At 30.9% G+C, this 25,507-nt stretch overlaps 1 protein-coding gene across 1 annotated transcript in view; it reads left to right on the forward strand.

The window, feature by feature from the left end:
• Window positions 1-25,507, forward strand: part of LOC148312019 (B-cell receptor CD22-like) — a 571,734-nt gene that overhangs the window by 420,929 nt on the left and 125,298 nt on the right. Inside the window, exon 9 of the mRNA XM_088277952.1 lies at window positions 7,873-8,003. Within this exon, the coding sequence (XP_088134078.1) occupies window positions 7,873-8,003 (131 nt within the window). The remainder of the gene's footprint in view (window positions 1-7,872; window positions 8,004-25,507) is intronic.

The raw sequence follows: 25,507 nt of genomic DNA on the forward strand, positions 1-25,507 counted from the left end.
ATAAAACAATTGTTTTAATATAAACAGGCGTAGCTTCGAGAACTACAGATGCTCTGATTAACTCCATATCTATGAATCGACGATTAAATATTTATCAGAATTATGTTGATACTTATATGTAGACATTCTGCTTATAATAAATGACATTTTCCTTACCTTCTATAACATCTTTACTGAATCCCTCTCGAGAGTCATTTGTCTTCCTCCCCTAGGAAGTGTTTCCATTCTACACATTGCACTTCATCCCCTGTAAAATATTTTCTTGTTAATGCGCCACACCCTTCTGATTTCCCGATGCAGCCTTGATAAATCTTCCCCATTCAATGAACTCCGTGTTTACTTCAGTTATCTTTACTAATAGAAAGCGTCCGCTATTTCTAGAGTAGTCGTAATTGAGACGTAAAGGAGTCTCATTCTTGATTCTCACTCATATAAAATACATTTATTTGAGCACTAAAAAAAAAATATTTAATGTGTTTACATTTTTTTACAATTTTTATACATTTCTACTTAACACAATCACAAAATTTTAGTTGCGCTGAGCCTCTCCAATCAAGAGACTGTGCTTTTGTACTTGGAGAGGAACTTTTTCCTTTATTTTTTGTTTATAGTATCATCTTAAAATATATATGTTTAAAAAATATATTTCAGGGTAAATATATTGTATATCCGTTACGAGGAAGTTACCCTCTTTAATTTCTATTGGATAGTCTGTATATATTAGTAGTTTTCGTTAAGTGTTTTTTTTAGAGTGTTGTCATTTATATTTTTAATTTCTAAAGGGGGGTTGTTGATTTTTTTAAATCTTCAATATCTTTGGACTTTTTTCCAACATATGATATTACAATTTCAATAAGCAAATAATGTTTGAAACGACTCACAGCAACACCAAACCAATTTCACAGAGAAATTCATCATTATAATACACGAGGACATAATAAAATACATGTGGAGCCGATAAACATTACCATGTTTGGAGTAAGGTCATTGCAATATATTGCCTATACCCAAATAATGTTTAAAACCAAACCGATTTTTAACAGAGAAATTTAGTATTATGATACAAGATGATATAATAAAATACATGTGGAGCCGATAAATATTACCATGTTTGGAGTAAGGTCACTGTAATACAATATATTGCCTATACCCAAATAATGTTTAAAACCAAACCGATTTAAACAGAGAAATTTAGTATTATGATACAAGAGAATATAATAAAATACATGTGGAGCCGATAAACATTACCATGTTTGGAGTAAGGTCATTGTTATAAATTGTCTATACCCATTTAATGTTTAAAACCAAACCAATTTTTAACAGAGAAATTTAGTATTATGATACAAGAGGATATAATAAAACACGTGTGAAGCCGTTTTAAGTTTGGAGTAAGGTCCTTGTAATATATTGCCCATACCGAAATTAACCAGCTGTCTGCCACATATAAAATAGAGTCCAGTCAGGGATGCAGAATAAATGATCTGAAAAAATTGTTTAAGAAAGAGATTTGTGTTACTGTTGACTTATATTATATCTTATTATTCCTATAAACATGCTCCTTACCTTATATTTTTTATATGCCTATTTACCGTTCCTTTTATTGCTTCATATTTTACATTTAATTGTTTTCTTATTTGTTTTTCAGTCTTATATGAATTATATGTATTACCTTAAAGGCTTCGGTCGTTCAATAAATAAATAAATAAATCTTAATCTTAATCCCATGTCCCAAAATGAGTAATGTAAATCACCCATCGAGAATATTATACATCGCTCACTCCTGTCATAAATCAAAAATCGTAAATTTTCAGTTGTGCATGGTTTTCGGAATGCCCAGAAAATGTACTATATCCCAGCAAAAGAGGCATATTTTTAACTTCACATTTACCCGCTACAGGGCTGAAAGTGTTGTTTTTGCATTTTGAAGAAAAGGTATTGTTAAATTATTTTTTTAAATGTACTAAATATTTTTCAAATGTAGAAAAAACCTTCAGGTTTTACCTAAAAAGATCTGTTGCACAGTAAAAAGTTCATTAAGTGGCTTGATATTTGTTTTTAAAACATTGTTATTTATTTTTAAAGTTTAAAGACGTTCTCCTGAAAAATCAAGTTTTGTTTTATTTATGACGTTCTTGAAAGGAGTGAGCGATATGTGACTTATGTTTGTAACACGTTTAAAAAAATAGAAAGCGTTCGCTGTTTCTAGAGAAGTCGTAATTGAGATGTAAGGGCTTCTTATTCTTGATTCTCGCATCCCTCTTAGACACGATTCTTTTACATGAAGAAAATGGAAAATAATTCACGGTGACGCAATACCACGATATATCAGGAAGAGAGTTCTTTAACATGTGACGTCACGTACTGTATTTTTGAGGGAGATAAAACAATCTGTTACGACGACGCGATGTTCGTGCTAAATATTTTAAGTGTGTCAAAATCTTTCAGGTTCAGGTTCAGTGCTGCAGAACAGCGTTTATTATTTAATATAATTTTGTACTTAAGTTATACATATTTATATATAAACATATATTTATTATTTTTTTTATTGGACACTGTCTATCCTCACTAGGTATTTGGAGATACCTGTTCTTTGTTCTCAAATTTTGGATTTGTGTCAACTTAGAAGGTATTTTTAATGATATGATGATGAATTTTTTTTCAACTCTGTTTAAATATTAAAAAAATCACTCCAAAGAAGAGACAAACCCAGAATTTGTTAACGAAGATTTGGACACACTCAATATACATATTGTGATAAAATACTTCCAACCCTTATCGGCACCCAATGATGCATAGGGCACTGCATCGTATTGATGCAGTGTTATTTTGACCATTACTTACATGAAAGCAAGGTGATCATTCCTACGCTTTAGGCATCAGTCCAGGGTAATATTAAATAAATACTAGTGGGTAAAATCCCAAATATTTACTATCACCACCCTAGGAATCGAACCCGGGACCTCCAGACGGTAGCAAAGCACGCTAACTACATTTGTCCGCCTCCGTGGTGAAATGGTAATAAAAAACACCGAATGCAAAACTTTGGCAAATGATTTCGAGGACCATATCGAAATCTGGAATATGTCACTTCCTAACTATAAAGCAATAATAATTACAATATTTCAGGCTAATGCATAATTAGTTGTTTTTTGATAAGTACCTTTCGAACAAATAGTTCACATTGAAAGAGAAAAAATATTATTTTTTATTATTATTTTCTCAGAAAGTTTACATGCAAAATATTATGTTCAAATTGTGTAAAACATTAAATAAATTATCATAGCCGTTAATATAGGGAAAAAAATGATTACAATAGCTAGTTAAAATACTACGATAAAATTATTGGCCAAAATATAAATTTTTAGATAAGATACGATAGAGGTGAAAAAGTTTATGGAAATCTTGGCGTTTATAGGGCTTACGACCTGTTTTAATATTAACCATTTCTTACGAACAAATAAAGATACTGAACAAATGGAAAAGTGATTTTATATACAATTGCAAAAAATTAATAATGATAAATGCCATATTTATCAATGTATCAAATAAAAAGTGTTTACGAAAGAAAAGCATTGAATTAAAAAAAAATGTCATCACCAATCTTATCTACCTCTCTCTCTCTCCCCCCCTCTCTCTCTCTCTAAAGGCTAAAAAAGACTAAGCACGACTAGAACAATCAGATTCTAAAATCTGGTTTTGTCAAAAGTCTACGTGATCGGAAAGCATCTATGACTTGATGTTTAGACTTGAAGAAAGCTTGGAGTGTATGTCAAGACAAAAAGTGTGGCGTTCTATCTTCTCTACTCTACAGGGAAATGGAGCAAACAAAGCTAAAAAAAAAGAAGTTTTTCGTAAAAAACAGACATTCGGTATTAACTTTACAAATTCACTGACGCGCCTTTTTGAGGCCATGAGATGAGGATTTTAAATCAACGGAATCGGAGAAAAATGGAATCTATCACCAAAAAACATTTCCTCGTCTCTTCGCTTACATTTCCAATCTACGAGATTAGAATAGAGTTTCCCAGATGATCGGTTAGGGGCGCTGGCGGGGCCGTCGCGACGCCCGGCGCGGTGGGGTGGTACGGGGTGAATGGAAACACCCTCGGAACGGCGTCTTTATCAGCCGTGAGTTACTGCGCGAACGCATCGCTTTGTGTGCCACATTACCTCCTCCTGAGTGAATATACTGCGATTTTAAAAATGAAACAAAAGAGTAATTTTCAATATTATATTTTTATTCTTCCTCTTCTTCTTCTGCTTGATGTAAGCCTTAAGACCTTTGTTTAAGAAGGATTAACTTCCTGCCATGTTGATTCTGGTGGTCTGCCTGAGGACCCTGAAAGAAATAGTCTGACGCCAAGGTCTCTGTGGGGGTAAAAATTGGCTGCAAGCAGCAACCAACCAGAAGAAATGGAATGAAGAGGAAGAGGCGTATATCCAGCAGTGGAGGTCAGAGGGCTCATGAAGAAGAAGAAGAAGTCTTGCATTCCTTCCTTATATCACCATTTAAAGATCTTTTACACATCCATCAACATTCATCATTCTTGAATGTTTTTCGCAAATACTTTGTGGCACATTTTATAAACTGTATAAAATTAAACAACTTTGTTTTAACCACTTTTTTATTATAAGTACACTTTAACCAACTAGTTTTGACAAATACCTTGTCATCAACAGGGTTTATGAAATTCTAAAACATTAAAATATGAAAACATTAACAAGTTTTTGGTAAGGGAATGTAATTAACAATGAGAATTCCAATGTTTTAAAATTTAATAAATCCTGATGATGACAAGGTTCTTGTCGAAACCGGTTGGTTAAAGTGTACTAATAATAAAAAAGTGGTTAAATCAAAGTTGTTTTATTTTATACAGTTTCATCATTCTCTTACCAACTTTGTACTTCTCATCCATACCGTGTATGTTAACACTTCGATCTATTTAGAACCTTTTCGTTCAATTGTATTATTTAGTATAATTTTTTGCTTAGAAATATTTTAAAATATTTTGAACTTTACTTGACTGAAAATTTGTATGTTCTACCATTAACAAACTTTGCCGACCTCAACAATGATATATCTTTTATTCCATCCAGACACATAAATTTTCTTTTAAAAAAATTCTTTGGACACGTCTGGAAAAACTATGACACATGAACATAATTTATTTGTTTACGAAGATAATGCCAAAAGATGAAACCACAAAGAAGATAAGACAAATGTCGCGTTATTAAATATTTTCTTCAAAGGCGGCTAGCGATGTTTTTAACAGTGTCGGGTTGTGGTCCCGTGGTTTTGTCGCGGAGTCTTAAATCAGGATTTCTCGGTTCGAACCCACTCTACCACAATTTGATACGTATTTCTAACAATGAGCCGCTCAGGCTCACAGAAATAGTATTAAATTGAAATATTTGTGTAAATAATCAAAACACAAATATTTCTCATAAAAACAATAAAAAAATACGAAAATCGCCAAAATATTAATCATTAAAACATATGCCAATACAGTTCTCACAAAAATCTTATAAATATTATCTTTTGACATCTAAACATGACGAAGTAGAAAATGGAAGTCTGGGTTTGCGACTATCATAGGCTGGTTAAAATGATCACTTTACACACGTGTAACATTCACCAACTCTACCCATGATGTCAAAAAATAATATGAAATAGTAACTCCTAAAATTGTGGGTAGAATCGGTGAATGTTACACGTGTGTAAAGTGATCACCTAAACCAGTTTATGACGGTCGTAAGCCCCGTAAAAGCTCAAAAATCCTTATTATTCTGCAGCTATGTTGAGATGTCAAAAAATAATATAACTCATTTATGTTGTGAATGACTTGATTGATGTATTATTACTTTTCTGTAAATTTCCCAAATAAAATATAAATTACACCGGAGTCCAGGTACATAAATTGATCGATCACTTCGAATGAGCATTTGTCCTAGAATTGTACACTACCTCTTCTTCTATGTGATGAGTTTCAGCACTGTCATCATTTTCATCTAGCTTCCAACATGACACGCTGTTGCATTTTTCTCTGATTAGATATTAAATTTCACCTTTTTCCTGGATTTTAAAATTATTGATAAACCCACACCAAAATTACCCGTTTTTATCGTAGTAGACCATCCCGGTACGAAATTGAGAAACGATTTAGTTCACTCCATCTCTCTCATCGATACAAGCGAGGGGAATTTTGGGTAATATGGATAGAGTAATTCCATCTCATTGACTTTCCGGACAGATAAATGAAAAAATAGTTCACTGAGCCTTACAAAGATCAGTTCGTGGTCAATGTATCGCTCACTCCTTTCAGCAACGTCATATGTCGTCAATTCTCGTCAAAATCGTCAATTTTCAGTTGTGCATGTTTTCGAAATGCCCAGAAAATGTCCTCCCAGCAAAAGTTGCATATTTTTAACTTAATATTTACCCGCTACAGGGCAGAAAGTGTTGTTTTTGCATTTTGCAAAAAAGGTATTTTTTAATTTTTTTTTTTTTAAATAAACTAAATATTTTTCAAATGGAGAAAAAACATTCAGTTTTTTTCCTGAAAAAATCTGTTGCACAGTAAGAAGTTCAATAAGTGGCTTGATATTTATTTTTATTACATTTTATAATATCTTTAAACTTGAAAAACGATCTCCTGAAAAATCAAGTTTTTTGATATACGACGTTGATGAAAGGAGTGAGCGATATGTCCTGTACGTATTTGCTTATTTATTTACAAATATATTGGAAAACATTCCTTTAACATTTTTGAACATATGAAAAGGTTTTGAAAATATATTTGGTATTATTATCATTACATCAGATACTATGATATTGAATTCGTCAGCTCATTTTTATGAAATATCATTTTTATTGACATTTCTTCGTCAAATTGTAGGTATTTTACAAACATAAAAATAAAACAAAAAAATAGTATTTCCCCTTTTATTTTATTTGATGAGGATTCATCTTTACTGACATCATAATTTTGACCGACCTGAAGATGTCAGTAACGTGAAATCCGGTAACACGTTAGTTAAATTTTTACCACTTTTTTATTGTTATTATTTTTTAAACATTTAAATAATTTTCTTATTTTTATACATATAAAGTTGTAATAATACATAAAATTTTATTAACAAAACATACCATAAGTCAAGTTTTTATTGCACCCGATTATTCATTTATAATCAAAAATACAAAGACAACAAAAAAATACAATACGACGCGTCGTAATAAATTTATCAATATTTTTACATTTAATTACTGTGTGTATGTTCAATATTCATTTAACAATGCGTCACAGTAATTTGGAAATTTCTACACCCTGTTTTGATAAAAACTAAGTATATTATAAGAAAATTAAGGCACAATAGGTAAAAACACACTTTACTTTTTCATATCCTGTATGTATATATATATATATATATATATATATATATATATATATTTATATATTTAAATACATATTTATATATATATATATATATATATATATATATATATATATATATATATATATATATATATATATATATATATATAACAGGCAACAAAACGTGGACGACCGAAAAAGACTTGACACGATCAGATCAATCAGAACCTAAAATCTGGCGGTGTCAAAAGTCTGCGTAATCGGAGGGCATGTATGACTAGATGTATGGATGTGAAGGAGGCGATGAGTGTATGTCAGGACAGAAGAGTGTGGCGTTTTATCCTCTATGCTAACCCCTGCGGGGAAAGGGCGTGATGGTAGTAGTAGTAGTAGTAGTAGTAGTAGTAGTATAAATATATAAAAAATATGTTTGCATACAACTTTATTAACAATACCGAAGGATACGCTCATTAATTTTTGTTTTAATATTTGTTCACAGATGCACCTCTCGTTGTCCTTTCTCTCGGAAGCACCCTCAACCCTGATGATATAAAGGAAGGGGATGATGTATACTTCGAGTGCACCATTAAGGCTAACCCGAAGGAACACAGGATCACGTGGTTTCATGACGTAAGCGTCTTTTAAATATTTTTTCATTAAATTAATGGTCCCACTTAATCCCTTGCCGTTGGCTGAATTCCTGGTAATTTTAATAATTTTAAAGACGTAATGGCTTGTTTTGCGTGTTTTCATATTAATACAGTATTTTTTTATCCAAAATATTGTGGCTTTAATACAATTTTTTACAATATAGAATTATTTAGTCAAAATATTGTGAGTGTGTCAAAAAAATTATTCACAAATTGTCAACCTGAAGCGCATAGTAGATCATTCTGCATTGATGTTAAGTAACGAACGCTGCGTCAATACAATGCAGTGCCAGTTGCACCATTGAGTGCAGGTTAGTATGACAATAAAAGAAATTTATGAAAACAATTCAACTTAAACAAAAAATATACATAAATTTCAATTATTTCCAGTATGAATTAAGTAATATTGACTATGTACATTTACTATGAAACATTTAATTAATGAAATCAAGGAAAGCAAAGGAAGTAGGAACAGGCAAGGAGTTGAGGGGGACAAAAGGAAAGTGGAAGGTGTAATTAACCAAGGGAAATGATTTGATATCTTAGGGACACATTTAAAGTTAAAATAGAAAAAAATAAAAAAATAAAATTAAAAAAGTAAATAAAATAAAATTAAAAAAGTAAATAAAAAAACTAAGCAAAATTTTTCCTTTTTTTTATCACTTCATTTTATCACTTTCCCCAAAAATTTAGCAGATTAATTAAAATATGCATAAAGCAAACGTTGCTGGTTAATTTGAAATATCAATGACTTAAAACATGACAACATATTATTTTATAACCGGGGCCATCTTTAGAAGTGTGTGATACGTCCGAGCCGCACAGGGCCTCGCGCTTATAGGCCTTGTATCAGACGTTAAGATTAAAATTTGCTAAATATTTTATTGTCCGCCTGCGTAGTGTAATGAATGGTCAGCACGCTCGGCTACCGTTCTGGAGGTCCCGGGTTCGATTCCCAGGGGGGGGGGTCAAATAAATATAAGTGATTTTTTCACTGTTATATTTATTCAATATTACCCTGGACTGGTACCTGAAGCGGAGGGCTGATCACCTTTCCTTCATGTATAAACGATCAAGATAACACTGCGTTTATATGAAGCAGTACCCTATGCACCATTGGGGTGCGGATAAGGGTTTTATTATTATTATTAAATATTTTATTAAAATTCCACTTAAACGCTATATAGCTTGAGTATAAAGGAATATTCTCAAATACTGGGATGGTCTTATGTCATTGGTAACGGCTAATAAAAAAAAGTGTCCAGAAAGTTCTGGAAGAATTTTCATCGACTCCATCTTTTATTTGTCGAAGCTGTTTTATCTTTTGTTTGTCGGGCTCGCGAAAGTTGAAAAGTTTTTGCAACAGACCTCGTTATCCCTTGTGACAACCTTATTCTAAACCTTTCTCATACTCATCATCCAAAAACTACACGTTATCCGAGAGGGGTACCAGAAGACCCCAGTTCATATTTGTATGGAAATAATAGTACGCAGCTCGCAGCACATACAAACTCGCTAGTCATACGAACAATACATCGGTGCCAACGCGCCGTCATACTTAGCGTGACTAGCGGGCACTATAACAAATGAAAATCGAGTATTCAGTTGTCTCGCTCTCTCGTTATGGCAGTAGTACCACATTTATAAGAGTGAAATAAATAATATGTTGCTAAAAGACAAAAAAATTACGTTCTGATATATAATATAAAATAAGTACGTAGATCTTGCGGCATCAACAGATTGCGCTTTTTACCAAAAAAACAATATTTTCAAACATAATACGATTTAAAATTATAAAAATAAAAAGGAAAAAAATTCCTTAATATTACTTAATATAAGATTTCAAAAATTATGTTTGTAAAAATTACGTATGTTGCTTTTATAATACTACAGTATACAATATCGAACCATATATGGGGGATTCCAATCCCCCTGTTAGATCCGAGTAGGTTAACAAAACTAGCCGATATGCTCGTAATATCCCATCCCTGCTATCTGAATCCATCTCAAAAGCAAATAATTCCCTATTTCTGTTGTATTTCTAAAATTCCATTCATATTTTTGGGGCGGTCAAGTGATCTCAAGGCTTTGAATGTAAAATAACGTTTTTCTAACGACAGATCATCTCGATTATTCCCATTAATTCATAAATTAACTTCTTCACTTTTTTGACATCTCAACATAGATGAAGAATAATATGGAAGTCTGGATAAAGACCGTCATAGGCTCGGTTAAGTTATCAATTTACACACGTGTAATATTCACCAATTCTACTCATAATTGACAACCACACTATTAAAATTTTTTGAAGTTCTAGATATATTGATCAAACTCATAACACAGTATGTGCGAGTTCATAATAGCCTTATTTGTTGGAATGAGGAAAGCTTCATTAAACAGAGACTTTTTCCATTTGGATGGGAGGTCCGAATCCTAGTTTATATTCACATACTTGCTATTCACATTCACGCTTGAAATTAAGAAAAAAAATATTTTTGCTTATAATTTGACTAGTTAATTTATTTACAAAATTTTGAATGTCCAAATACTTATTTACAAATCTAGATTATGTCTTATTAGGATGTATTTTTTTCATGTCACAAAAATTTCAAAAATGTTTTAAAAAAACCAGTCACAAAAATATTACAGTGGAACAAGTATTTGGATACTCGAAAACTGTTGTAATCTACACGTTTTTTTTAATATACGACATATTTCCCAATTACGAATTTTAATTATTACGACACTTGAACAAATGTTTTGTAATAATAATATTTTTACGGCCATTATTACCTGTGTTTAAAACTTTTTTAGTCGTTATTATAAATTATGAGACGTTCCTAATTAATTACCATAATAAAGGCAATGTACCCTAACTTAAATGATTATTAGAAAACACGGAAAAATTATAATGAAGTGTTAACATTAAAAGTATTTTAACCTTTTTTCTTGTTAAACTGAAGATTTTCGTCGATAGTACGAGTAATTTACAATCAAGAAAATATAATATTGTATTTGTATAATCCAAAATACAAACAATACAAAAATATAATCGTTTAAAAATGCCACGTGTTTTTTAAACAATCAAATACAATTTAATAGACCCAAAAAATCACTGTTTGACATATAAATTAAAATGGAGTTCTTCAAACTAAACGCCAAATCTATAAATAAAATACAAATGATGGGTCATACAAAAAATTACCGCGGTTTTTTGCCACTAGATAGTATTGATGCCTATATATCGAGCAACACTCACTCGATTGTCTCAAATAAACACGTGCTTAAAAGAAGACATTTTATTCAACATTTTTTTAAATAGTATTTTTTAATTCTTTGCTCGTTTAAAAAGATATATTGATACAAAATGAGAAAAATAACTGAAGAAATACGCTATGTGATGCTTTTTTTACTATAAAAAGGTAAAAACGCTGCAAAAACATGCCGAATAATTTGTAAAGTGTACGATGAGAATGCTTTGAGTGTACGAAGGGCCTAGGAGTTGTTTGCTCAATTCTGTTCTAGAAATATCGATGTCGAAGATCACCTCGCTCTGATCGGCCAGTCACTGAAAATAATATTTCATTAATCGTTATTTATTTAAGCTTCTGTATTAACACCAATGGGTAACAATTTTTTATATGAAACCTTGGGCGGACCTCCTGATATTGTTCAGTGACCCCCAAACCTTTTTAATTTTCCACGGACCCCTTGAATGATCCCGAGAACCCCAGGGGTTTGTCTGGACTACTTTGGGAACCACTGATTTAAATCATGTCACCAAATTTTATCTAAAATGCTAAATGTATTTGAATATGCAATTTGTGTATTTTATATATCCACTGATTTTATGTATTTTACATTCCAAAGAAACTATTGGTGCAGGTTTTAAAGTAATTTTATAAAAGCGCTGAGTCAAGCAGGTTATAGGAGAGAAAGAAAATCCAGACGTTCCCCCGGGATTCAGGCGAGATGCAGGTATGAGTTTAGATAAGAACGTTAAATATTTCATTCTGAAAAATAAAAAATATTTCTGTTATAACAATCTACTGTTCTAATAGATACAGCGTTTAAAATAGTAAGTTTTTATGTATTGTTTCGAATTTTGAAAAAAAATTATCAGCAACATGTTTTATAGTCATTGATGTATTTTAAACTATTCACAAAGGATATTTCATCACTAAATTTACTTGTTGGGTAACATATGTATCTAAAATTAAACACGGTTATTGGATTGAATTCTTCTTTATTTACATTTATGATATGTGACGCGTTTCATCTTATCAAGAGATTATCAAACACTCTGTCCTATAACCGTGTTTAATTTTAGATATATTACTCAACAATTCAATATGGAATTCTACCAACTATCTGCAGTTACAATAAATAAATTAAATTAACCAAAACTTATCAATAATATTGAAATATATTACTGACAATTTTCATAAAAATACACATGAATATAATCTAGAAATTTAATATCCTACTCCATATTTGATTGAACATCTGTGCCGTATGTATTACGTATTGCATTCTTACTTTGTAAACATAAAAAATTCAATGCAAGTATTTAATTACAAGTTGTTAAAAAGATGGAAAAACTTGTACGATGCACATATAGATTTTTTTTATTTAATTTTAAGTTATTTTAAAGTTGTTTGAACTTTTATTGACAAAAAAAATATGCGAAAATTTAATTGTGTAAGAGTAGATAACTAAAATGTTGGAAATACACGTAAAATATTATATGTATTGGAAAAAAAATAATAAAATGTCAAAACTTGTACGATATATATCTGAAAAAAATATTTCCAAGAATCCAATTAAAATTAACATTAAAGATGATAAAACTTATACCATTAGTATTGTGAAAAAATACAGTGCTAATTTTTTATTACAAATTATTTAAAAATGCCAAAACTTATACTGTATATATTGGAAAAATCGATCACCTTAATGATGTAAGTATTCAATTCAAAGTTACATAAATCTTGTGAAATTTTACATCTCCTTTTGTTTTCTCAATTACAAGACATAACGGTGGTCAGTCTCACGTTTCAGGTACCGGTTTATTACTATGCAAAAATGTCTCTTCTTCCTATAACATAAAAAAGACCCCACGCGGAACACGAACGAACATAAGCACAGAATAATATGAATTAAATTCATTTCATAGTTTAAATAACAACATGTTTTCAAATGCTTTGTATTTACTTAGCTTCAAAAATAAATAACAGCCCATTAAATGAAAAATTTTTCGTAAACCCCGGATACATTTCACAAAAAACTTCTCATAAACATCGTTGTTTAAAACTTTCTCAGCTTTTCACGGGGATTAAACATCCGGCGTCGTCCCTCCTATGAAAGAAGGTTCTGGAAGCACAATGGACGGTCATTACGTCATTGTTCCCGGTCTGTGAAGTCACCCGAATGTGGTCCCTGAAAATTGGAAAGTAAAGCATTTTCAGCGCCTGAAAGAAAACGCCGATTTTGACAATTTCTCCGACAAAGCCTCCAGCCAGCAGAAACATATTCGACCGAATTCTAGCACCTTTTACTCGCCATAATCTCCTGGGATTTGAAAAATCTCGGCCACTTATTAAAAAAAGAATTTGTTTTCAAATGTAGACACAAAACTCAATTTCAATATTTATTTCAAGTATATAAGAGTTTAATGAAAACTTAAACCCTTTTCACCCTAAGAATCATTTATATTTATTCTGATATGGAAAGAAATGTATTTTTTTATGTTTTCATGAAAAGAGAGTGGATTCCCATAAATTATCATAAAAAGAAATAAGACTTATAGAAAAAGGAAATATATTTTATATATTATTTAAAAAAATGTTTTGAATAATTTAACATTTCATTAAATTAGTGACAATGAGAACGTCTTTTATCTATTTTTTTTATTTAATTTTACTGATTAATATTTTTCTTATATTATTTTTAGAACGTCGGAAATAAAAATCTCGTAGCCTAAACATTTTCCAATCAGATGTGTATCAAATTCGTTTTGCAAGTTTTTTCTTCTGCCATCATTTTATCTTTAGTTTAATTACACTATGTTCCTCATCCACTCTTCATCTTAAATGTGCTTTATGTTACCGTGACATATGTTTTCGCCAGACTTTTATTTTTTTGTAGTTCTTTTCTACGAAAGTTGTTTTCGCTTATTTTTGACGAAAAAACGGAAAAATGCAGCCCTGTTATGTCATATTCGATCTATCATCGTATCTTTTTTTTCAAAATTTAGCATAGCTATCTGTGGGGTGTGACATTATTTAATTTAAGTATTTGTCGGAAATTGAAAAAAGAAAAAAAATCTTTATAGGGTTGAAATTTGGTTGGTCTTAAGGTTATTTAAGTCGTAACATTTTAATCAATTGATTTCTTTCTCAAAACACCGTTTTTGCATTGAAAAAATAAACCCTTCTTCAAAATGATTATATGGTTTGGAAAAAAAAGAGTTTTTGAATGAGTTAAAAAATATACAAAAATATTTTTTCCTATTGTATTCTAAACGACAAAAATATCCAATATGCATTCTTTAAAAAATCTAGCGTAAAGAGACGTATGACCTTTTTGGTGGTCGGCCAGTGATTGAAACCATAATGATACTAAAAATTAATTTTAAAATCAAAGACACAAAGAAAAACAAAAAGGTACTTAAGTGGAAGTTTACTTCAACAGATTTAAACTAGGTTGACTTTGTATCATGGCCACTAGAAAAAATGGTGAATTTCGAAAATAGATATTTAAGGTTGCTTAAAAGGGTGGGTTTGGATGTTCGGATTATTCTAATTCTAAAATCCCCACTTGTCGACTTTTCCATAAAGTTGAATGTACCAGGAGTATGTCCTAAGCTTTTGAGTACCTACCCATAAGTCCGAAATTCGGAACTTCAAGAAAAACACATTCGATATTTAACATATTTATTTTATTTAGTACTTTCCCAGTACGCTTTTTATGAAGGTTCACATAGTTGGTCACCATCTATTAATTTTACGTCATATTTTTAACTAAACAAAATTAACATATTTTTTCTTCATTTGTATATGTTCACTTCTTTGTAATTTTTAAATACATTATTATTTCAAGCCAGTTGATTTTCTCGCATTATCTCTTCAAAACAACGCTTCATTGCTTACAATATTTATATTTTTTTAAAGTGAATCTTCATGGACGTCGATTCGATAACCGATAATTCGATGAGAATTGAGAGCGGAATTTCAAAGATTCGTCACGTTTATTAGGCACATTTCGTTACATGAGAGAGAAGAAAGATATCGTTATATCTTATAAGAAAGGGACCTATACAATTCGATGCCACGGGATTAGATCAAAGGAGAGCGACGCGTACACAACGATACAAAGCGAAAGAATAAGATAGTGTCGCGCCTGCGCGTGTTGTAGATGTTTACGTCAGACGCTATATATGAACAGTTGAGGTATCAAGCGTTTTGTAAGTATTATTTATCATTAAACTTTGTGATTTTTTATGTTACAAAAAAATATAAAAATGCAAATCTGAATAAGGTAAGTCCTTTATTTATTAAGCCTCTACTCTGTTTTCGAGTGATTTTAACAGACAAAATATATTGAAAAAACCAAAAAATAAGGATATAACAGGAGATAAAAATAGAAGCAAAAAAAACAACAACAATGAAAGAAAATATGAAAAAAACTTTTCGGTCTACATTAATTAAATCATTTTAAAATGTATACAATAAAAATCATCAAGTTTTTACTTTTAGAATACAAAATTATTTTAGAATAACAAAAAGCAATGCAAATGATTTTATGGGTAGAATTAGTCTCGTTGATAAATAAACTTGTAGTATTTTTTTAAATCAAATAATATTCATATTCTAACCCTTATCCACAACCAGTGGTGCATAGGACACTGCATGGTATTGACGCAATGTTATCTTGATCGTACTTATATAAAGGCAAGGTGATCACTCCTGCACTTCAGGGACCAGCCCAGGGTAATATGAAATAAATATAATGATGTATTACTAATATTTATTTTCAACCCCCCTTGAGAATCGAACCCGGGACCTCCAGCCCGGCAGCTTAACACGCTAACTATTACACCACGGAAGCAGACACTGATTTTAACCGGTATTATAAATTAAAAGCAAAATATATCAAATTATTTTTTTTTATTAGTCTAATTTCATGAATTTGTCCAAAACCATTACATCAGAAGAAAACCTTCCCGCCAATCTGAATCTCGCTAAAACAAATTTATATCCTTTGGGTATTTTGATTCCGTTGATGCGATTCCTCATACATTTCTCACGGTATCTCGGCTTAACGCTGAGCGACTATCAATGGGAATTAGGGCGGCGGCTGTAACACTGCCACAACTCACAAAGGTGGTGTCTTTATGCTTCAATGATCGATTCGGCTATCTGGCTCGGGGTGGTTTATTTTCTCTCTCGTTATTTTTTTTAGCAATTTTCGGGGCCAATCTAAATGCGAGTGATTAATGGCCTTCTCAGTTCAAAGTGATTTGTCTTCCTGCGAAATGATTTAAGATTTTTGCCTTTATCAATTTGCTGTTTAAAAATTCTTTGATTTTTCCAATCAAAACACATGAATTGAATTTTACAAGCAGTGTAGCATATTTCAATTAACGTCTTTTCAACAGATATTTTTAGGATTACATTTACTTCTTTGATTTTTTGTATTTTCAAATATTTAAAAAATACATGATGTACTCGTCCGCCTCCGCAGCGTAATGGCCAGTAGGCTCGGCTCCAGTTATGAAGGTCCCGGGTTCGATTCTCATTAAGTGATTTTCACTCTAATTTATAACATTAAGTGTGTCCAAATACTTGTTCACAATGTTGGATCATCTCTAATTACAGAAGTTATTTTCATATTATTTTTTGACATCTCATCAAAGAATATATAGAACTTCCAAGAATTTGAGTTGTGTGGTTGTCACTAATGGGTGGAATTGGTGAATGTTACACGTGTGTAAAATGATCACTTAAACCAGAATATGACGGTCGTCAGCCCCGTAAATGCCCAGACTTCTATATTCTTCTTCATCTTTCACTCCAATATTTATTTAATATTACCCTACACTGGTACCTGAAGCGGAGGGCTAATCACATATTCTTCATGTATTGACAATCAATATAACACTGCGTTTATATGATGCAGTGCCTTGTGCACTTTTGAGATCCGGATAACGGATAATGATACTTATTTAAAAGACAAACTTCATTTAATTCTTGTGTGACACATACTACATACTATTAATATTAACATATTCACCCACACATTTTCACCCTATATTTTATTATGTGCTTGTAAACGCTCTTGAATCACATCAAACATGTCTTATATCTGATCTTTTAGACTCCGTTCAAATTGAACACTCATGTTTATTTAGCCCGGTGCTTTATATTGGCGCATTAAATTCCTTTAGAAATCTTTGATCCATAAACTGGACGATACGATATCTGGAAGGGCCTTTCATTCGACGTATATTGCTTCAATTGCTGCCATTTCACTCTACCTACAGACGGACTTAATTAAAGTGAATGAGAAACTTTTCGGTTTATTTCTCTCAAAATAGACTTTATCATTGCCAGCCGAATTCATTTTATCACGAAAATCAGTTCAGTTATTACCTGTAATTACGTAAGTTTATTTGCTTTCCTTGCTTCGCGTCCCGCAATTTTCTATATTTACAACTGAAAATTCAAAAAATTATTTGGTATAGAACTATATTATTTTTTGACATCTCATCAAAGATGAAGAAAAATATGGATGTCTGGGCATTTACGGGGCTGACGACCGTCATAGGCTGGTTTAAGTGACCACTTTACACACGTGTAACATTTACCAATTCTACCCATTATTGACAACCACACTATTCAAATTCTTGGAGGTTCTATATATATGAACCAATTTAGAAACCTTGTTCTTGAATCACTAGAACTTCACTACAGACATCTATTGGTGAGATGAAAAGAAGCTTTATATTGAGCAGAAACTCTTTTATTAGTATGTGACGTCCGAATCCTGGATTATAATCACACACATGAGAAACGCCAGAAAACATCATTTTCATTTTTATTATTTTAGCTTATAATTTGACCAGATAATTTATTTACAATATTTTGAGTGTGTCCAAATACTTGTTCACAAAATGTAGATTATATCTAATTACAGGAGCTATTTTTATTTTATTTTTTAACATCTAATCTTTGATGAGACGTCAATAAATGATAAGAAAATAACCCTAGTTATTGGAGATAATCCAGATTTTGTGTAAAAGTATTTGGACACATTCAAAAAGTTGTAGATATCGGAGTCAGAACACAAAATTTTGTAGGAATACATAAGTCACGCTCGGGTTATCCGATTAGAAAATTACACTGCCGAACTGGGAAATACGCCAACCCTCATGATCAAAAGTACATTACAGCATCGGCATGATGTGAAAACAACGCTGTAGCCGCACCTGCTAAGAGGAAATTATATAATCATAATTAGAAGCCTCCAGAATCCAACTCACCTGTGAAATGGGCATTAGCCCGTGTTTGGAAGGCAATTTCTCCCTAATGCGCCAACTGACCTCTCGGCTCACCCCCATTAGCTTTGGGAAATCCCTCCGTAAACCCTTTTGCCGCTGCGGGGATGATTCACAAGTCGGACTGTTTAAATAAATGTAAATATATCCCCGTAACTTGAGTTTAATTTCCAATTTCGGCCACTTCAAAAGTCTCAGCCGTCAGCAAAATGGACGTTTTTCAGATAACCATTTCGACAGAGTGATCATGGGGTCGATTCATTATAAAAATGTAACGACAAATACACACTTGTGTTACGTTCATGTTAATATTTGTATTTTTTTAAAGAAAGAATTATAAATTATATTATTTTTCGACATCTCATCAAAGATGGTAAAGAATATGGAAGTCTGGGCATTTACGAGGCTGACGACCGTCATAGGCTGGTTTGAGTGATAACTTTACACACGTATAACATTATATATATATAAATATTTATGTGTATATATATATATATATATATATATATATATATATATATATATATATATATATATATATATATATATATATATATATATATATATATATATATTATATCATAAATATTATAATACTTATAAGATATAATTACAGAGAATCCAGATTAATGAACAAGTATTTGAACACACTCAAAATATTGTAATTTTAAATTACAGCAAAGAAATACACAAGTGTGTGTGTATAGGGTATAGTGTGATACAAAATCACCCTGTCGGATGACGTTATAATTTTTGCAAATGGCCGCGGACGACGACATTTGTGAACTAGACAGCTGCTCTATAAAAACAGATTCGAGGTGACGCAAAATTAATCGTACTTGTTTTTCAACAACTTTTTATAAAATAATTATGAATAAACGATTTTGAGTGCTGATTTTTTTTTTATTTCAAACATTCATTTTTTTTGTTTTAAGTAGAAAAGATGAAATGTCTGTCAAGTGGCTGCCGCTAGTGTAGATACACATTTGTACCCGTTTTATCAATCTGTTTGTATATTGCAGCTCAAAAATGTTCAATATGATTGACCTCAGGTTAAAGGTCATTGTATCGTATACAACGTCAGCTAGGCCATGCCTTCCATTGTTTTTTATGTTTTACTAAGTAAAAAATTAATTTAAAAAAATGAATCAGCGGTTCTCAGCCTTTTTGTCTACCGAAAACACTTTTAAATATTTTTCGGGTCCTAAAATAACCAAAAATTGTTATTTTATTATTTTAAAATTATGTATAAAACTTTACATTTTACACCACTGACTTCTATGACAGTATGCAAAATAATAACCAAATACGTTTTCCACTCATACAAGTTAAATTGTTTTGTTTTCCGTTTTTGGTCGTAGCATTATCGTTGATTTATTATGGTACTTAAAGCCCTGGACCCCGAGGAGCACACATCGAGAACTAGTGCATTTTTTTTAGATTCTCATTCAGAAAAAAAAATATTTACTCTTTCGTGTGATAAAAAATTATGATTGTGACATTAGAAAAATGTTAAAACCCCAAAATCAAAAAATGTAAAAATCCTTTGTCAAAAAAAATTCAAAAGTATCCTCACACTTGATACGAGCTGTCTAAATGCTTTCATATATAACCAGCCCAAGAATTGTACAAAACACGTAAACGTTCTAAAGGCTACACACTTGAAAGACTTCTTTAAAACATTTACATGGCTACTTTTTAAAACAATTTTTGATGTCATATGTTAAAAACACGTCAATGTGTAACAGTTTGATAACCTTTTAAAAGTTGAACGACATCTAGTCTCTGGTTTTGTGAGGGTCGATAATTTCTTACAAAGCAAAATATTGGTGCTTTATTTCATCATTCTACCACATCATTCACCTTCATAGACCAATTTTAAAATTCAAGCAAATTTAAAACACAATATAATGATTTTGTTCTGTGATTTTCTAATTTTATTGTTTAAAGAAAAGAGAAAGGACACGTAATATACGTGTATTTAATTACACAAAGCTTGAGGGTATATAGTTTTTTAGCAGCTTTCAGTAAGCTGCCCGCCATTTGCATGTGCTGTGCGCGTATTTTTCTGATAAGTTCAACGGATGGTGCTGCCATTATGCTTAAATCTGTTTTTCAAAAAAACTAATGCAACGTTGTTCAAAAAATAGAGATAAGATAAGAGATAATAAGATTTGAGAAAATTTAAGATTTTGAACAAACGAACAGTTAATTTTTTATTTATATTGACTTCATTGTATTTTTAACCATGTTATAAACTTAAGAGGCTTGTACTCTTTTATCTCATCGATTGAAATAAAACAAAATTTGTTTAGTTAATTTTACATACAAATAATGCGATATCAATTATTTTTAAATTATTACATTTTAATAAAAAACGCTTCAGAAATAAAGTAGAAATTTCTAGACAATTTTTCAAATCATCGGAAATGTAATGTAACATACATTTCAAAAATTTTGCATCGTATTTTAAATAATAAATATATACCATATGAACCTAACAGGCCTGCACTTTTTACCTAATAAGAATAAAGATAATAATTAAAGAAAACACTTTGTTTTTTACCACTTGAGTTTTTATTAAAGACTACATGTTTCAGAAGTTAAACTTCTATCATTCAGGTCTGTATAATATGGTTTTTTGTTATTATACAGACCTGAATGATGGAAGTTTAACTTCTGAAACATGTAGTCTTTAATAAAAACTCAAGTGGTAAAAAACAAAGTGTTTTCTTTAATTATTATAACATGTCTTACCACAAAGTTAATGCCGAAACAATAAATAAAATAAAGAATAAAGATAAGTATTGTTTTTTATATGAGTTGTGTATTTACATAAATTTATTTTAAATTTTAAATGAAAACGCATCAAAAGACTTGCTATATTTAATTTTGGTTTGAATTAAGAATTATAAACTTTTTATCGTTATTGTGTTTTTTGTTATAATTTATTTTTATATAAAACCGAATAAAAAAACTTGCTCTCCTGTCAAAATTCAGAATAAAGATAAATATTATTCATTTTAAATTTTAATTTCGTGTATTTTGATAAAAAAAATTAAAAGAAATGCATCAATAATGCAATTTTGGAAATAAAGGAGTTATTACAGAAATTTCTGGAGAATTAAAATTAAATTATCGGGAATGCAATGAATATTTGCACGTACATTTGCTATAGTTTGTATATTGTATATAAAATGTATATTCACACACATGAGTAACGTCAGAAAATATCATTATCATTTTTATTATTGAAGCTTATAATTTGACCAGATACTTTGTTTATAACATTTTGATTGTATCAAAAATGCCGTAAATAAATTATCTAGTCAAATTACAAGCTTAAATAATAAAAATAAAAAGCATATTTTCTATCGTTTCTCATGTGTGTAATTATAATCCAGGAATCGGAACTCACATACTAATAAAAGAAAACGTTAATTGTGTATGAACCTTAGAGACTCATTTTCATTACCAAAAGGTAAGGGATAAAATAATAAATCCATATTGTAAATTTTTAATCATTATTATGCGTGTTTATTACTTCTTTATTTTAATTGAAAACGTATCAAAAATGTAATTTTGGCAAAAAGGAAGTTATTTTCGAGAATTTATGGGGAATTTTCCAAATTATCGGGAATGTAATTATGAATTACCTTCGAATTCCGTAGAGACGGGGTTAAATCCGAATCTCCCTCCCCTCTGCATGATAATTGTCTCTTGATTTATTGTCGATTGTTCCCAAGTGCAGGAGCGGAGCAGGTCTGCTGAACTCCTGAAAGGAAGAACTATTGTGGCCCCACGTTGGGCGCCATTGTGTCTCGGGGGAGCCTAGCTCGGCCCTGTGAATTAGGACCCAAGTCGGTGAAAAGAAGAATGGAAGACGGAATGAATGGGATTCGGGAGCTAATTCACGCAATAATAGAATCAAATGCGTTAGCTGCATCCGTATTGTGATCATTCGAGTACCTTTACAGGAATTCGACGCTATTAAGAGGAAACTGAAACCAAATAATGTCACATGAAAAACAAAGCCTTACCCAATTAATCATTTCTTTACCTTCTCACCTAATTATGAATATTTTACATTTTTTCATCTCAATTTAGATGAAGAAGAAAACGTTAGTTTGGATATTTACAGGACTTATGACCAGTCAAAGGCTAGTTTTATGATCACTCTATACACGTATAACATTCAACGTTCAACCCATGATTGACAATCACTTGATTATGAATATTTCACATTTTTTCATCTCAATTTAGAAGAATAATAACAAAGATGTCTGGGTATCGACAGAACTTATGACCTATCAAAGACTGGTTTAAGTAATCACTCTATATACGTGTAGCATTCATCATTCTACCCATGATTGACAATCACCCGATTTTTCAGTCTAAAATTTGTTGACCGATATCCTGAATTGGTAACTGAAGCGCAGGACTGATTATCTTGCTTTCAAGTAATTTATGATCAATATAACTCTAGGCTTATTCGATTAAGTGACCTATGCACCATTTTTTTAAGATACGTGTAAGAAGAAAAAGGACCGGTAAATGAAGCGCTGGACTAATAACCTTGTTTCATCCATACAACGATCAAGATAATAGTGGATAAATACGATGCATTGCCCTATGAGCCATTTGGTGGGTATAAGGGTTAGAAGTCGAAGAAGGACTGGTACACGAAGCACAAGATTGATCACCTTGCTTTCATGCTTATAAAGATCAAGATAACTGCTGATAGATACGATCTAGTGGCCGATGCACCATTGATAAGTGTTAGATAAAGATGAAAAATAATGATCCAATAAAATAAAATAAATCATTACCGAAGTTCCTGCTGCCTGCAAATACATGAAGTTAGTTTACCAATAGATGAAGTTTAGTGTTTTTTGTCTTTTAATTCTTAAAATTTCTAATGTTTGTATTGAATCTTAAATCTGAGATAGTTTAAATTCGATTCTTAAATCTTGTAAACCTGATTTTAAGGGAGTGTGGACGGGTGATTTTTATTTCTGACTTGAATTAGTGCCTCGAGCCACCCACAATTCCCCCAAGTAATACTTTTAATTACAGTACTGCCGGAGTAATGAGCGCATCGGGGTAATATGTTCCACAATCTGCTGTAAAATTTAAAATTAACCCATTTATTACAGCAAACACGCGCTACTGAGAAAAGCACATATTATTTATATTGGCAATGTGATATTTTTAATACTAGAATTAATTGCTTGTGGTTTTTTTTTTTTAATACAGTAACAAGAGTTTTTTATAATTTAATTAATTTTCTTGACCTTTCGACTTTTTAATCTTAAAATTATGCTCTGTTCTCAGATATTTAACCTAATTTTTTTATTTTTTTTATTTATTATTTATACTTTAATTAACTTAATTATTTAAAAAAAATAGCGGGAAAACAACTGTGAACAGAGGGTTTTTCCAATAAAGAGACTAAGCTCCTATGTTTGGAGAGGGATTTAAAATTTATTTATTATTATTCATGTTTGTAGGTGATATTTTTTTTTTTTTCGTAAAACATGTAATTTAAATATAATTCAAAAAATTTTTAATTTTTGTTTTATTTTAATTTTTAATCATATAATTCAAATATTTTTTTTAGCATATACTAAATAGAATTAAAACTTTGTTTTTATCAGCATGGTACTTTTCTCCTACCGGTTTTGACAAGAGCCTTATCATCTTCAGGGATGAACATGTACTCCCTTGTCATCTCTGAAGACGACAAAGTTCTTGTCAAAACTGGCTGGTAAAAAGTACCAAACATAAAAGTAGTTAAAACTTCTAGTTTAATAGGTTAAAAGTTCCAGTTTTATTTTAAAGTTTTATCTGCAAATATCATCCAAGAAAATATTTATTGTGTTTAAATATAACTAACTAAACATCACGCTACTTCCCACAGGGATAGGTAGAGAGAACGCAACATCAATCTCTCTTTTCGAACATTCTTCGTCTCTTCCAAATTTATGTCATATGTCTCACACTTCTCATACGTATCACATCTCCTCATACAAATCAGCCAATTATTCCGACTCCTGATCTGACTTTATTGAAGTATTTGACATTATTGATTATCCCAAGTTTTATTCGGTCTTCGTTTGCTTCTATTTTCAACTACATTCACCTCATAAATTTATTTTATTATTCTTTCTTCGCTCATTTGTTAACATGCTAGAACCATTTCATCACTTTTCTTAATTTCATCGGGAATGCGTATTACATCCTTGTATTTTTTCTTTATTTCATCTTTCAACACATTTAATACAACGTTTTGTCGTTCACCTATAAATTGATTAATTGACTCCCTATTAGCTTGCATATTAAAGGCACTTGGAGTTGCACATATTAACTCGTTCAAATTTTCGATAATGCTTATCACAGCCTTAATAAACTCAATTTACTAGTTAACAATAATTTAAATAATCTTTTTATTTCATCAATTAATACCAAAACCAAAATATTATAAAACATCTGTTGTTTTGAAAAAGAAACGTTTTATTCAAATACCTGTTGATTAATTGATAGCTGAAAACCTGAGTTTCATTGTGGTAAAAAAGCTTCCTTTTTACTACACTTAGCTTTTGAAATCGTATTTTTATTTCACAGGAGCTCCGCTGCTTTTTGTGGAATATATATGAAATCAAAAATTGATTGAAAGAATCCTGTCTAAGCAAGAACTATTTACAAAGCATTTCTTGGGTTTTCCCTTTCTCGCTGTGTATTTATGATTGATGTATGGAAGGAATAGATTGGAAATCCTTCTTAGTATCTGCTTCGTTCCATTCAGAGCGAAAATCCTTTTCTTTGTGTAATTCCTCGAATAATAGAGCACCTATTAGTCGGAATGATTTTTGGTTTTTCAATATGGTATAGGGAAAATAATTTTCCCAACAATGGCGACCATCACT

The sequence above is a fragment of the Brachycentrus maculatus genome, unplaced genomic scaffold, assembly GCF_059751285.1.
Source record: "Brachycentrus maculatus isolate JH-2025_06_01 unplaced genomic scaffold, ASM5975128v1 h1tg000050l, whole genome shotgun sequence".
Lineage (NCBI taxonomy): Eukaryota > Metazoa > Arthropoda > Insecta > Trichoptera > Brachycentridae > Brachycentrus > Brachycentrus maculatus.